General features: G+C 43.2%; 1 protein-coding gene across 1 annotated transcript in view; it reads left to right on the top strand.

Moving 5' to 3' along the window:
- The window catches only part of PELI2 (pellino E3 ubiquitin protein ligase family member 2), a gene marked incomplete at both ends in the record, with an annotated part of 62,809 nt that overhangs the window by 42,741 nt on the left and 4,404 nt on the right, over window positions 1-15,664 (top strand). Inside the window, one exon of the mRNA XM_079537787.1 lies at window positions 10,662-10,763. Coding sequence (XP_079393913.1) covers window positions 10,662-10,763 — 102 coding nt within the window. The remainder of the gene's footprint in view (window positions 1-10,661; window positions 10,764-15,664) is intronic.

The raw sequence follows: 15,664 nt of genomic DNA, 5'->3' as shown, positions 1-15,664 counted from the left end.
GGCTGCTGCAGCTTCAATTCTGTGCTGTACCTCTTTATGTATTTAATGTTTTATTACTTCCAACCCTGGAGGGTTGAGATGTTATCTGAGCATAGGGTCAGGATGACTTGAGCTTTATCACTGAGCATGCACATGGAGAAATGTATTCATACAGGACACAGTTCTGCTTCTCTTATTTCTAAGGACGGCTGCGTGTGTGTTTGGGGAGGGAGGGACGTGAGTCTTATCAGTGGTAAAACCATGCTGTGTGAACTGCATGAGACATTTGATGAGACGTTCTCTTATCTAATGTAACGTAGGAATAGAAAGCAAGTTGCCTGTAAAGCTTGCTTTAAATTTTAATAAATTGCGGAAGAGATAAGTGGTAACTCCTGCTTGTGAGTGCACCCAGCACAGCCTACTGAAGCCAGATGCCACTGTTACTTCTTTTAAAACGAATCTTTCCAGCTTCAGTGTTTAAGCTAGGATGCTGTATTTAAATTTTATAGGGGAATAAATTTTCCTTCCTTCTCATCTGAATCAATTTTTGCTGGAAAACGATAGAAAGTGTGGATTTGAGAACACAATGAAAATAACAGGAACTGAGACCAATAGAGGCTACTAATCCTCTAATTACTTTCTGTGAATACTGGGAGTTGTGCTGCAGAACGTTCTTCAGTACAATCTCAAGTAATCTCAATTTATTCCTTTCCAAAGCTACAGAGGGAGGGATTTTGCTGCCAGCTTGGAATAGTAATGGACTGTGGTGGTCTTTATCTGACAGCAGTAGAACAGATGCGGCTACTCTGCTAAACGCCTGTCTTCAGGCTTGATTTTTTTCCTGGGTGCTGATTGCCCTCTGATTACCCGTTGACATCCCAGGTTGTGAAATGGAGCTGAAAGCTCAGGTCAGTGCAGTGTTGTGCTTTGGTGGGTTGGGTGTGTGTCGTTTGAGTGGTTGGTTGGCTGTGTTGGACTGACCTGTACAAGTCCTTTGGTTCTGCTCTGATATCAAAGCTGTTACATAGCAAACGTTCCCCGTGTTTTGGCTCCAGTGCTTCTTTTGTACTTCTTTATTCTCTAGCTCACTGTTGATACTTGAATTGTTCCCCACTTTGTATTTCATGCTGAAGCTGTAAATAGGTATTCAAACCAAAAAGGCCAAGGTATGCAAGCTTTTTAACTGGCTTTCAGCTGAACCTCCCTGTACAAGCACTGAATCTACTTTGTGAATCCGTTAGCCTGTAGAACTCTTGGAGTGACAGCCAGTGACTAAACACTGATAAATGAATCCCAAATGTGGTTGTTCACACCTCCTCACAGCTCGGGTGGAAGGCTGAGGGTATGCACTTGAGGATGCACTGAGCACCCATCACTTTCTGACCATTCTCAGTGCTGCTACATACTACCATTATTGTGCCATCTCACTGTGTGCAGCGAGGGGCTTGCTTTCTTTCCTGGGATAACTTTTATCAGTACCAAGTCTGAGGCCCAGGGCCAGCCAGACTAGTCCTTTTTGTACGTATCTACTACTGGAGGCTCTTATAGCCAGCTGCAGTTTGATATGAACTTGGCAGCTGCATAACAGTGAGGAAAGCTCCTTGCTTCCCATTTGTTAGGGGGTTGGTTTTGCATCTCCTGTGCAGCAGCATCAGGGCAGCATCATAGTGTGTTAACTTTATGGCTTCAATCACATCAGTAGCTTAGGCAAGCAGTGTAAGTGTGTGGGTTTTTTTAATTATACGAAGTTGCACATAAGGAATTCAAGTTCTGAACTTTACACAGGAAGATGCTCTGTAATATGTATAACTGTAAAGGTTAGGATTACTTTTTCTCACTGCAAGATCATAGGAATTAAAAAAAAAAAAAAGTGGACGTTTCCTGCATACGAAATGCACGTTGTTAACTGGTGTGCTATTTCTTCTACTTAGGATATGAACATGCACCAAGAGCCTGCTGATCAGAGCCTCCTCCTTCATCCCAGCTGGAGGCAGATCCTATGGGCACGCTCCTTCTGTGCTTTCTCTCACAGTGCTCAAGCTGTAGTGTGAAGTTCAGAAAGCAACTTCTGTCCTTTGTTGGGCTCCATAAAACCTAACTGCTTTCCATAAGCGTTAAATGGCTTTTTGGCAAGAGTTAACTTTTTCTCTCTCCTGAGAGATTTCCGTGCAGCTGCTTAACAGGTCTGTTAAGGTAACTGTCGGGAGAGCCTTTGGCTGTCTTAATGTAAAATTGATTTGTGTCAGATTGAATTTATGGTTTCTGGAAGCTACAGAATGATATGCAGCTTCTCATCTTGTTATTATGTGCTCTCCTTTGGCAGGCAGGCTTAGATCGGTGCTCGTGGGTGCTTTGATTCACAGAACCATTCACTGCTGATGTGCTAAGTGTACAAATCTTTCAGTCTGTGTATTGATAGAGGCCCTTGAGGGGACTCTATCACTATTTTTTGTGGTTTTTAGTTAAAGATTCTAATTTCTGACTGTTTTGTGTGCTTGGCGTATCCAAATACATAAGTGTAGCCAAGCATCTGCTGCTTTTGTTCCTGATGTATATAAATGAATTGTAAACTGCTGGCACCAGAATGTTCAGCTACAAACACTGTTGCATCCTTCTCTAATTACAGACACTTCTGTGGGTGTATCGAGAGTGTTGGGGGATGTGCTCCAGCTGCTGTAGCAAAATCATATTTGGGCCTTCCTCCGTGCCTGTATTCATTCTCCTTTAAGGCAGTGACTGCATGGTAGGCTGAAGCTGAGATGGGAACAGGTGTGTGATCCAAAAAAGTATCTTAACCATTCCTCAAAACTGGAAGAAAGATGGAGGTATATGCGAATCCGACCTGTGATATGGAAGGTGGATCTCCAGAAAGAGTCATACGATCATCTAGGTTGGAGCAGACTTCCAAGATTACAAAGTTCAACCGTCAGCTTCACCTACCGAGTCCTGTCACCAAACCATGTCTCATATACCCTGTAGTGAACAGTTAAGGTAATGAAAAGGCAGCATGATAGAATTAATGAGGAATTGTGAGATGACTATTTCTAAGTGTAAATAATTACTGTTGATTACCAGTGTAAGAACTGTGAAGTTTAAAGGAGCATGCATACATGTCCTGTCCCGGAAGTCAGAGACCAGTTTTTGGAAACCAGGTGAGGTATATCAGATTGACAAAAGTCAATACAGGGCAGTGATAATGTGTGCCTTTTCCTGGGCTTTCAAAGCAGGTGTGATGTCCTCGGAGCAGAATATGTAAGCAGCTCTGAAGAAGTTGCAGTAGACGGTGTAGGAGCAATGTGCAGGCAGGAATTTGCTGAAAGGAGCATTCTGGAGTTTGGTGTGAGTGATGATGCTGAGTGGGTGATGTATCTGGCACTGCTGCACCTTATTGTGCGTGCATCTGAGCTGCCTGCAGCTCTCCTCTGCTGGGGGGAGGGGAAGTGGAGCAGGCTGACTAAGGGAGGAGTGTTTACAGACTTGATTTCGAAGACGTGTGAAAGATCACTGCAATGTAGTGTTACTTAATGTATGCTTAAAGGAAAATGGAAGGGGAAGATAAAGGTCTGTAAGGGGTGAAAAAAAGCTAGAAGGCCAGATGGAAGGAAAATGCTTCCCAGGTTAGGCAGGTAAAGTGTTGATTCATAACACTCAGAAGAAATTTGTGATGCTCAAAGAGGTCCTGAGGCACTACATAGTATAGCTGCATCTGTTAGTATAAAACCGCACCTTCTTCAAGCTGCTCCTAATACACTGGAATACAAAGCAGAAGGCCTTGCACTGCTTTACCAGACGTGCTCAGGAGTCCTAGGTGTCAAGGCAGGACTTGGGTGTGCAGTAATGATGATTTTGGCCATCTGGAGTCAGTCCATGCAATTCAGAATGCCTTGCTAAGGCACTGATTAATGCTTGCTTTCATAGGAATAACCCACCCTGGAGTATTCCCCAGAATAACAGCATGCACAGAGGTGTTGGGCTCTGTGTGATCTGTCAACACCCACCTTGCTTTACAATAAACTTCCCTGGGGATGCTCTTAGATCACTGCCTTCTTGCTTGTTGCATTACTCAGACTAGAGAACTACTCCAATGGGATATTTTGGTGCCCCTTCAGGAGAAAGGGCAGTCTGCAGTGTTGTCTAAAGCTTTGTGCAAGCCTCAGTTCAGCAAGTGGAGGAGATGTAAGGTCTGCCTGTTGAGCTGATAAATGGCAATTCAGCAGCAGCACAACCCCATGTGTGCACGTGGAGCAGATGGCTGCCATGTATACAAATGCGTCGTCCCTTCTTCCCCCTCCCCCTCAAATATACAAGCTCAGCATGAAAGGGTTCATAGGAAACAAACATGAGCGCTTGGAAGGCACAAAAGCTTTTAAGTGTAAATAACCAACTAGAATTAGTTTGTTTCTAGGTGCTGAGCCCAGACTTTCTGAGGGACTGACTTGCACTTAGGTGAATTGAACAGAAGTGGCCTCAAGTTGTACAGAGATTGATTTGCTCCAAGTGGGATTGCAAACAGTGCCGGGCGTACAGAGGTTTAAACTGTTTCTTTAACTGGCAAAAATCCCGCTTTGGGTTGTTTATGGCTGTTAATGCTCAGATCAGCAAATAAACACGACTGTCTGAAACTGGTATGGAATTTGATGTTTTTACAGTTACAATTGGTGCTTTTCAGAAAGCAGCTTTTTCTTCACCTGCATTTGCTGACTGTCTTTAACCGCTTCATGACACTCAGCGTTTGAGACTGATGTTGATTAGAGAGGGGAGGTGTTGGTATTCAGAAGAGGCTGTAGATATTGCAGTTGTAATTCAGGCTCTTATTGCCAAGGAAAGGGGAGCGCTGAAAGCTGGGTTTGTGTGGAGCTGTGCAGGGAGCAGATGCAGGCACGGGGAGATTTCCATGATAATGTCTCTTATTTTCTCTGAAAGAGGCTGGGGGACAATTGCATATAATAGCTGTATCAGTAGCTAGAGGTCAGTGTAAATTTCCAGAGTTATTGAAATACAGCGCTACAGAAGCAGTAATTCTGGGCAATTACTGGTGGCTTTACATTGAGGCTGGATAACACTGCAGACAGGCTTTAGTTAACATCACATGAATTGAAAACTGGTCTCATTTGCTGGGGAACTTCTGAAGTGGGCAAAATCTCAGTGTCACGATTAGGGACCCTTGGTGTGGTTTCTACATGATAACCCAATGGTTGTTGGCTCTGACAGTCTAGAAGTCCAGTGGAAGCATGCTGGGTTCTTCCCTTTAAAACAGAGTCTTCCTTGCTGGCTAAAGCCTCTTTTTTCCTCTTCAGAACTTTTGTCTGATGTGCCTGAGTGTTTGTGTTCTTTTCTGAAAGAAGTTGAAGGCTGGCAGCCAAGGAAGAAAGCGTTTAACTCATGAAGGCACTGCTGTCATTAATTTCACACGCGTCAGTGTGGTGTCGGTCAGCTTGACTACCAACAAAGGAAACTAAAGCGTTCCCATAAATCATCTTATTGTCCTAATCCAACCTAATTAACTCAACTAGGTCTCCTGTTCTAATGGAACAGCCCTTCCTGCAAGACAGCTGCCTCTTTTCTTAATGGATCTGCGCTTTCCTTCTGCTGTGGTGCAGGAGAGTTGGTAACCATAACGCTGTGCCTTTCGTCTGATCTTTGGGGAGATGGCTAGGCGTGAGTGAAGCTTCAGTTTCCAAAGCAGAGCTCACGTATTATTCTTCTTCCTGAAAATACTATCAGCAGAGCAAAAAAAAAAGCAGGAAAACATCCATTTCTGGCAGTGGATTGGACCTACTGCTTGTACGTAACGGCCTGAAGGCTGTGAGAATGTCAGGATCTGCTGCTTCAGTTGATTCATGGACACACTCCTGACGCAGAAGGTTTGACCCCGTTGCATGGCATTGTTAATGCTGAGTGTTTCTGACCTGTTCTTGAACTGCTGGGCTGAAGGTGCCTATAGAAAATGAGCACTTTCATCATGTCGGTGCTGGGAAGGGCTGTGGCACATCAGCAGGTGCTCCTAGATGAGGAACATCTGCCTGATGGTGGGTGAGAAACCCGTGTAATTTTTCCCCTCTAGGGGAATATTGCTAGGAGATCTGCATTTAACCTTGGGGGAAAAACACACCTGTACTTTGCACGCCTTTCTTTGGGCCTCGTCCTTAGTCCAGGGTATTTACTATACCTGCAGTGTCCTGTTGGTCCATAAAGGCAATTCTGGAGTGGTGTTGACATCAGTCTGTCGTTGCACAACAGGAACTGGTTAAAGCTTGTTTTCAGAGGTACTGCCCTCTGCTAATTGCTGGGATGGAGGCTGTGTGCCCCATCTGTGGTTAGGGTAGGAGTTGACACTTGCAGTGTTGTCTTGCTCCTGAGTAATGCTGTATGCCTGCAGATGAGAAGGTGCTGTGCATGGCTACTGCTAACTGGGCATAAGTTTTGTTTGCTGAAGGTGTTTTATTGGTGTTATCCCTCCCTTTTCTCTATTTTGCTAGCAAAAGTAGAGTTCTGATACTGCTTTTTTAACAAAATCTTTGTATGTTCTTACTCCCCTTACCTGCTAGGTGTTTTCTGTATAGGCTGAGCGCATTTGGCTTTCCCAGTTCTCAAAATGGTGATGTGGGGATCTGGAGGGATAGCAATGCATTCAGGTGGGCTGAGATGTTTTGGGTGGGCTGAGCTACTGCACTGCTGCTGGGGAAGCACTGTTTGATGTTGGTTCCTCTGAGATCAGGCAGGTCTGTAAGCCGAGGCCTTTATGCAGAGTGCTGTGATGAAGTCTTGCTCTCCATCTGGAGAGAAAGAAGCAAGGATGGAAATTGTGGATAAGGAAGTGGGGAAAAACCAAGGCCAAGCATAATTTTGACCCATGGGAGCGGAATAACAAAGATTGAGGAGCTGCTATGAAATAGTTTGCAAAGTTCTGATTTAGGTTGAACTGCTTTGGCCATGTTAAGAGTGAGGGTGGGATAGTGAGGTTAATATGCACCTCTCCAGTCTCTGTTAATATATGGCAGTTATTATGTCCTTAAATTACTGGAATGCAAATTTTGAGGCTGTGGGAGCACTGCGCAAGTGAGCTAACTGCAAGCTTTGCTTTTAGCAATGGAGAGGAGGTTTTCTCTTAAGATAAACTGCTTGAGCATGCAGGAGCATGGAGCAAATGTGTGCTGCCCTGCAGCTGAAAGTCTCATGGAGGTGAGCGACTTATTGCAGACATGAGCTCCAGCTTGGAGAGGTGCTGGGGAAGCCTTCATGCCAACTGGAATATGGCACCCCAATCTTCCTCTTCCTTTCATTTGGACTTAAAATCCCTCAGTCCCAGCGTGGGCATGGAGCTGCTGGCAGTGGGATTGTCATGGAAGATGTCCTGCTCTGATTACTTCTTTCTTCTTCCATAAAGTTTTTGTCCCCACTCTATCTCCTGAAGGCTTTACTTGAATGCAGCAGCTTGAGACAGCAGGCCATACGGACCCAATTGTATAGGCAGCAGGATGAATCTAGCCTGCATCTCCCCAGCAGCATTCTGGCTGGACAAGAGGTGGTATTTGCAATGGCCAGCCTGGAACTGCGTGTCTCTGAGCTGTTTGGCAAGCTCAGGCTATTTGTGTTAGTGAGGTGGGGTTTTATTCCAGTTCAGCTTACTGGAACTGTGCAATTAGTGGCAGCCTAGGAGATGTATAAGGGGATTGGAGCAATCCATCACCAGGCTTTTGGGACTGGTAATACTGTGTTTCTATAGCTTATCAAGCTATCGAGGTCCTTCATGATTTTTTGCCTGTGGATGCACTCCACTCACAGTGCTGCTTTATTGAGATATTTGCCCTGCACTTGTAATTCATTGTGCCAGTTCTTGGGTTTTGTGTAGTCCTGAAATACTGCTACTTTTCTTCTTAGCTAGAAATGGTCAATTGCTTTGAGACAAGCAATTAAAATACTTGTAAAATGTCCTTTGAATTGAAGGAACTGTTGGTGCTGAGTAGCCTGAAAGGACATGGGTTGGAACATTGCTTGTAATAGTCTCAGCTTTTTGAGAAATGATTACACAAGTCCAGGAAACAAAATGTGGCTTTTTGCACTGGAAATGACTGGGTTTGAACAGAGGAAGGCAAAGAGGGGAAATAAGATGAGGAAGAAAGGGGAGAGGGGGGGAAGAGTACAGATTATGTCCTACACTAATATTTCAGATGAGATGCTGACCATGGATGACCTAATGGGAATTATTAGCACATCTGTGCCCTACATTCTATTGATGAGGACATGACCTTAAGTATTCCTGGAGCTTCTTACTATCCCACTTATCTTGTTTTGTTTTAATTGGACCTTAGAAATTGCAGACTGAGAAGAGTGTAAGCTTAGGGCACTCATCCTTGCCTGGTAATTTCACGCTGCTGCTGGTGGTCAGTATTCATGGGCTGGCTGGAGCTTAAGGCAGGATCATCAGGTAACAGTCGAGGATGGGGCTGTCTCCCATGATGGTTTCAGCTGCCACCCAGTTTTTTACAAACAAATGCATTTTGTCTGAAAGCAATTACTTTCTGACACTTGAAACGCCTGATAACGTGAGTAGAAGTTGATCATTGCAGTATTATGCTTAAAATGCAAAGCATAAAGGTCTCTTGTTGCTCTTAATGTTTTACGTTCGCTCTCTAGCATCTGAGAACTGCTTGGGGCATGAGATCCCACTCCTCACATGTTGGACAGCAAAGAGGAGAAGCTCTTGCTGCACGCATTGCTCCTGGCGGGTCACAAAGTGGTGGTGACTTCATTTGCATTGCATCTACAGATGCTGTTAGTTCTTGCAACACACTGTGCGTCAGCATAATGGTTATTACCAAACAGCCTGCCCATTGAACACGAGACATTTCGAATCTGTTAGCGCACCACCAATCACCAAATGTGTTTACCTCACTTTTCAGCAGTCATTATCCCTGCTGGAAGAAAAACAGGGGAATTAGGCACCATGGCTTGAAGTCACAGAACCTCTCAAGTGTGAAAAGCTTGCTTGCAGACAAACGCTTGGGAGTGACTAGTGAGGTCATCTTGCCCAATCCTTTGCCTCCAGGTATTATCACCTAAGCCTAAAGCTTTAGCAGGTGTTGAAGCTGCTGGGAGCTTTCAGCAGAGGCATGTTGTAAAGCAGTCTCTAATCTGTTGCTGCAGACACTCGGTTGCAAGAAAAAAAAAAATACTTTTGCCAGTGTTTTTTCATGTATGCATCAGTAGTTTTGCTCGCCCTTAGTAGGCTTTCAGTGTGCATGGCAGTGTTTTTAGGTAGCTCTAACATTCAGCAACGCTTCTAATGATTTGTTTAGCACTTGTAGCATTAGGAACTTCTGGGCTTCTGTGAGAGATGACAGACAGAAGAGCAGAATACCTATATGTAGCTGAATGCCTACATGTAGCTGCTTGGCTTACCCACCCCAGCTGTGATTTTGTAGGTGAAGAGCCCACTGGGGAATGAAGCTGTTGAGACTAGAAAACAAACCCCTTCAGCAGGAATCTGGAGAAAGCTTTGATTTATTAATTCAGTACTTAAGTATCTGCAAGTGTTTCTGAGTAGTAAGTCGTTGCCTTTTTCCTAATGACGTGCCATTGTATGGACTTGATATTTACACACAGTCTCCTGTTAGCCAATAGGCACAGTTTCTCAGTGGGTTCTGCTCTGTCCTGAAGCTTTTATTGATGCATTTACACTGTACATAGAGTGCAATTATGCTTTGACATTGCATAATAACTATTAATCCCAAGCTTGAGAACTGATCATTAGTGCCACAGAAATGCTGTATGAGTCTCAGAGGTTCCAAAAAAATTGCTGTGTGCCACCCCTTCTTACAGCTCTCCACTGGGACAGCTGTGCTCTTATTTTAGATGGGGAAATGGGTTTCTTGCTGTTTGTTTTGTTGTTTGGGGGTGTCTGTTTTAGAGCTGTGAGCGCTCCTATGTTGGAGTGATGTCTCCGTTCTGTTCTGGAAGTCATTGCACTGGTACAGCTTTTCTGTAGAGATGTAAACCTGGGAAGACTTAACAAGAATTCAGACTCAGCCAAATCATATCGTATTATAGAATGGCCTGGGTTGAAAAAGGCCACAATGATCATCTAGTTTCAACCTTCCTGCTATGTACAACAGGAGTGTCCTCTTGTCGTCTTGCTTTAAATGCTGAAGTACTGCTTGGTCTTTGCTGCATTCGTATCTGTAGAGATCAGTTTCCTTTGGCAGGGAGTGAGAAACACTAGAGTGAGGAAAAACGTGTTGAAAGTGCACGCTCTTCCTCATGATTTATGTAAGTGCAAAGTCTGCTCGATTCTAATGACTCCTACCTCCAAAATCCTGGCATTTTTAATTGGGAATTGATCTAATTGCTTGCTTGCTTAAAAAAGAAGACAGAACTAAGGAACCCTAAAAGCCCAATCTTTGGAGCTGGGTTCCTCTGAGGCATGGGAACTTGGTATAATTTGAGTTAAAACCATATGCTTGGAGTCTGGACAATGAAAATAGTAGGTATAGGTACTTTAAAACCAGAAGCAAATGAGAGCAGCTTGTGATTTTCTATTATAACTAGAAGTCCTGCATTTTTTTACCAAGCCTCCTATTAAAATTATGATCATGGTCAAAGGTTTTTATATAGCAAAATGAATTTGATTATGATATTTCTGTAAAACTGTATATAATTTATTTTCTTTTTTAATTCAACAGGCTATCAGCTGCAAAGGTCAGCACAGTATCTCTTACACTTTATCCAGAAATCAGACGGTTGTAGTGGAGTACACACACGATAAAGATACAGACATGTTTCAGGTAAGGCTCTATGCAACTCCTTTCTTTTTAATTTCTTTGAAGCAATATGTGAAACCATAGTTCTGCTATATATTCTTCAGGGCATCTTGTCTGTGGTGTGGAATTCTTGTGCAGTTGCCCTATATGTTCTTCTCAGAGCACTGCCAGCATCTGCTAATATCTGTACTGCCTCTCTGCTGTCCCTGCACTTGTTTTTCTCTGCAAGGGCAGTGTGGTGATGGTACAAATATTACCAGAAAGGAATGAGTAGTCCATTTGAATTCACGAATAAGCAGAAATTATGTACCCTCCTGCCTGTGCCAGCTTCCAGTTCATTGAATAACTGCATTAAAATGAAGTGAATGAGAGCAGAACATGGGATGAGAAAGAAGGAAAGGGACCCGTGCTGAGTTTCCTCTATGTACCTTAATATCCAGTGTGTTTTCACTTACCCACATATGCGTGTTTGTTTTTCTCCTTCATCTGATAGTGTGGTAACCTAAGCTAGCTATTGTGTGATGCTTATTTCAGTGGAAACTTCAAGCTTGGAGGAAAAACAAAGATGCACAACCTTTTCCAATCTAGACTAATTGGGTCTGTCTTGTCAGCGACCTCTGTAATTAGAGCATCTTATCATGGATTGTTATCCCTGCTCATTCAAATTCAGAAGGGTCAGCAACTGCATGCTGTTGACAGAAGAGGAAACATCTCTGTCAAGATGAAAAGGGCTTCTTACCTTGTGGGGCTTCTGTTCTTTACTCTATGTAATGTTTTCCCAGTATTTCTTGGAAATGGTTCAGTCCAAAGAGAGAGTGGGAAGAAACAGTGTTGTCCACATGCTCCACCATTATAAAATGATCACTTGGGGTGAACTGAACAACTTTGGTAAAAGGAAAATGTAACCCCTGCTTTTGAGTTCCTGGTTGATATTCATCTCTGCGTGGTGCTTTGAGTAGCTGCAGTAAAGTGTTCGTACATTTCAGTAATCGTGAAAAGCCATTTAAGAAAGCTGGAGGTTTTTCTACTTCTTGTGTACAGTAACACAGATAAAAGAATTCTTTGTGCTAGTGAAGAGTAGCAGAACAGCTGCTTTTTTGGTTGCATTGTATAGATAACTCTTTCCTTGTATAATAATATAGTGGTAGTTGCAGCTTTTACTTTAGGGAAGGATGTCAGTAAAGAATTAGCTGGAGGGATCAGCTGTCACTAATGAAATCTAGCAGCCTGCAGTAAAGCCATGCTCTACAGACTGCTGTAGAGGTGATGCCTGTCTAAGGCAGTAGAGCAAGGAAGCTAATTAAAGGTACTTCAAACCTAAGCCAGGATTTTACCTTGAGAGGAACTCTACACTCACTTTGGTGTGGAGCAGCCTAGCTAACATAGCAGCTTCCCCTGGCACCCGTTGGGGTCCATTGATGCTCAGCAGAGCAGGAACTTGCATGGAGTAACACAGTGAGACAGCTTGAACTGACCCAGAGACCTACTGCACCAGCTGGCACTGCAGTGCACATCTCAGTGCCGTTCTGCAAGCCTGGATCAGCTCTCAGAGGCCGAGTGAATGTCACAAAAGCTCTCATTTTTGCTTCTCTACTCATTCACCTCTGAGACGATGCCTGTGGTTTGTGCCACTGTCTGTCCTACCTTTGTAGTTACACGACTGGTTTGACCTGTTACAAGCCAACCCATCCCATCTTATTAACAGAACGTTTTGAGACGAGTGTCATGTTTGTAGAGCATCCCAGTCCTCCTGTTGCCCCTCAAACAGCTCATGTGTCAGGGTTACAACTTCTGTGTTGTTCAGATTTGTCTTTTCAGCTCAGCCATGATGTGAAGGCTGTCATGCTGTGACTTGATCTCAGCTTTACCTTGAGTGCTGCATGCTGGTTCGTGTTTCCTCTGCCTGTAGCCTCCTTCAGTGTGCTGCAGATACGGGCCTGAAGGGTCTGATAAGCATGTAACGGGGAAGGAAATAGTCTGGTAGATTGTGACAGTATTTTGCTGCTTGGGGCATGCTCAGACAGCAGCTGAAGAGGCTTCAGTTAACTTGGGCAAGCCACTGGGCTTTAATTACTCTCAAGATTTAGGCTGTGGGCTGTCAGAGTAGCTACTGGAGGGCTGTTTTATGTTGCTCCATCCCACACAGTGGCAAATTCCTAGTTGTCTGTATTGATCTGCAGGATAAAACTTTACTGCTGATCAATCATTGCTCGAGTAGACAGTTCTTTGAGTTTGCTGCTTTCTTCTGAAGTTTGTTTTCCTGACTTCTGTAGAACAGTGGTGAGGATGCAGAATCTGGAAAGGGAAGGATAATGCAAGATGGAGGATTATCTTAAGACTTGGGGCCTCTCCTCAGACTCCTGATGACATGTGCTATCATAGGCAAACCATGCAATTTCTTGATACTTTCAATACTGACATTAAAATTTCCATCTGTTCCTGTGTATAACCTATTGGTTATCTAGTTTATAACACCATGCCCCGTATGCACCCATATTCCAGCCCCTGTCCCCCGTGCACACGCACACTGTGTTAGCCATGCAGACTACATTTGTATTTATTATCCTGTTGGGTGTTTTTTTCCTTGATGTAATTGTCTGGTGAATTTTGAGCACAAACGCTACCGTGGAGCTTTGTATTGGTGACACCCAGACGAAGTGTATTCATTTGGTTAAAAGCATGGATGTGCTAACGTTTCATTTTCTGTTTCCCCAAAGACAAGTCGTTCCTTTCATCACCTGTGTGTTGCAAAAAAAAAAGGTTTTTACGAGTTGATGCAATCTGTAGGTGATGCATCAGGTTGGAGTAGAACCTGTTCCTTCATGGTCTGTTTGGACAAGAGTGGATCAAATCAGTACCTCTAGAAGGATCACAATGTGCAGCCAGCAGCCTAAATAACTCCAGGTCTATATAGGAAGCAGGTATATTGCACATGAACATTGGATTTGAACATTTGACCCTGCACATAGCGGGGGGGTTGAAACTAGGTGATCATGGCGGTCCTTTTCAACCCAGGCCATTCTAGGATTCTATGACTTCTCTTGAAAACAACATAAGATGCTTCTCCCTGCTTCTCCCAGTGATCAGAGCAGAGTTCTGTTGAGTTGAAGAGTCTGCAGCGGTTGCGTTGTGTGCTGGCAGGCTGTCTGGGTTTGCCTTGTCTCAGGAGTGAGGGCTTTTTGGTAACACCTGTTTGACTGACAGTAGGCAGCAGCGAGTTGACTGATGGCCTGGCTCTGACAGCTTTTAACAGCAGCTTGTAGTGTAGACAACAGAAGCTGTCTGGCACATCAGTTGCAAGATTCATAGCGTGGTGTTGGAAGTCGTTGGGTGAAATGATGGCACTGGTCAGAAAGAGTCCTGAAATGCAGCCTTCCGTTGTTGCTCAAAATTTACTTTTAATCTCAGCTTTTTAAAAATGGAGGATGGTGGTATATGTAATTTCATGCTTATGTCTGGATGTATTTAGATTTCATGTTGGCAGATGAGGGAGGTATGAGGAAGACAAGGCAGAAAGGCTTGCAGCTTTTACAGGAAAATAAGCCAGGATTTTCTAATTGCCTCTTAAAAGCCTTGAGTGAGCTGTTGGGGAGACTGCAACAGGCAGGAGCTTGTTAAGAACAACTTCATATTCGTTATTGATTACCCTTTAAGAGACTTTGCATACGGATTAGTCAGAAGTTAGGAATAAAGTTCCTGCTGCTGGTCAGTGCTGACTCTTAGCAGGAGCTGCATTGGGTGGCAAATAGGAGCCTGTTGGTGGTAATATTGTAGAAAACAGCTTTATAGTTTATTAGATTGAACCTGTCAAGTTTCATAAATCAGAATTTCCTATATTAAGTGGTTTTCTAAACTCTATCTATTGGGTATTCTGGCAATCTTGTTACTTTCACTGAAAAATTGAAGTGCATACTTTTGATGGGGCCTCTGCTAGTATCTCCTCAGTGGTTTTTCTCTGACAAGCTCATCATATTTTTTACTTTGAGCTGTGATGCAGAGGAAAGAATTGGATGTGTTCCTTGAGACACGACTTTCAGCTTGCATTCAAGAGTAACACTGCAGAGCAGAACTGCAAGTAGAACAGGAGCATGGGAAAGATCCTGCACTGTTCCTATCATTCAGTTGTGACAGGGCTTAATAGGGGTTATGTGTATCAAACATATCACTTTCAACTCTTAGATAACTTTTCTTTACTGTTTTAGGTTGATACAATGGATTTGATTTGCAGAGACGCTAATATTCATGACGAAACAAGATGTGTGTTCCAGTAGATGCTTTTGTAGAGCAAGAAGTTAAACAGAATGCAATTTCTTGGGCACTGAGATTGCATTTCATGAAATCATGGAATCATAGAATTGCTCAGATTGGGAAAGACCGTAAAAATCATCCAACCACAAGTTCAGTTCCTGCTGTCCTGTTTTGCACTGCTGAGGTGTTCCCAGTTTTACAGTTAAAACATGTAGGCAGCAAGATATAAAGCAAAAACAAAACCCCCTTTTCTTCAGAAAAATAAAAGCACTGCTGGTCAGTGGACAAAAATATGTTTATAACTTCCTTATGCTTATGATTGGGAATAAACTTAATGATAGATTAGGTTTTATCTCAAAGCTTTTCTGTTCTCGAACTGCAAATTCTGAAAATGTGAAGGTGTGTAGTTCCTTGCTAAAACATACAAAAATAATCAGGTTCTGGATCTAAAAACAAGTCCTTTATTTTCATGGCAAATTAAATTGGAACAAAAATTATGAAGAAAACTTTCTTTTTCTTAGCTTTCTTTTTCAAGCTTTTTTCTTAATTGACAGAATATAGTGGTAGCTAGCTTGTAATTGCATTGTGCAATATCAAGGTGATAATCCCTTTGTGCTGTTGATATGCCATCAAACAACTTGTGGGAGCTGTGATGGACAAACATACAAAACCTGTCT

The sequence above is a fragment of the Tetrao urogallus genome (assembly GCF_951394365.1).
Source record: "Tetrao urogallus genome assembly, chromosome: 6".
Taxonomy (NCBI): domain Eukaryota; kingdom Metazoa; phylum Chordata; class Aves; order Galliformes; family Phasianidae; genus Tetrao; species Tetrao urogallus.
This window is presented reverse-complemented; position numbering and strand designations above follow the sequence as displayed.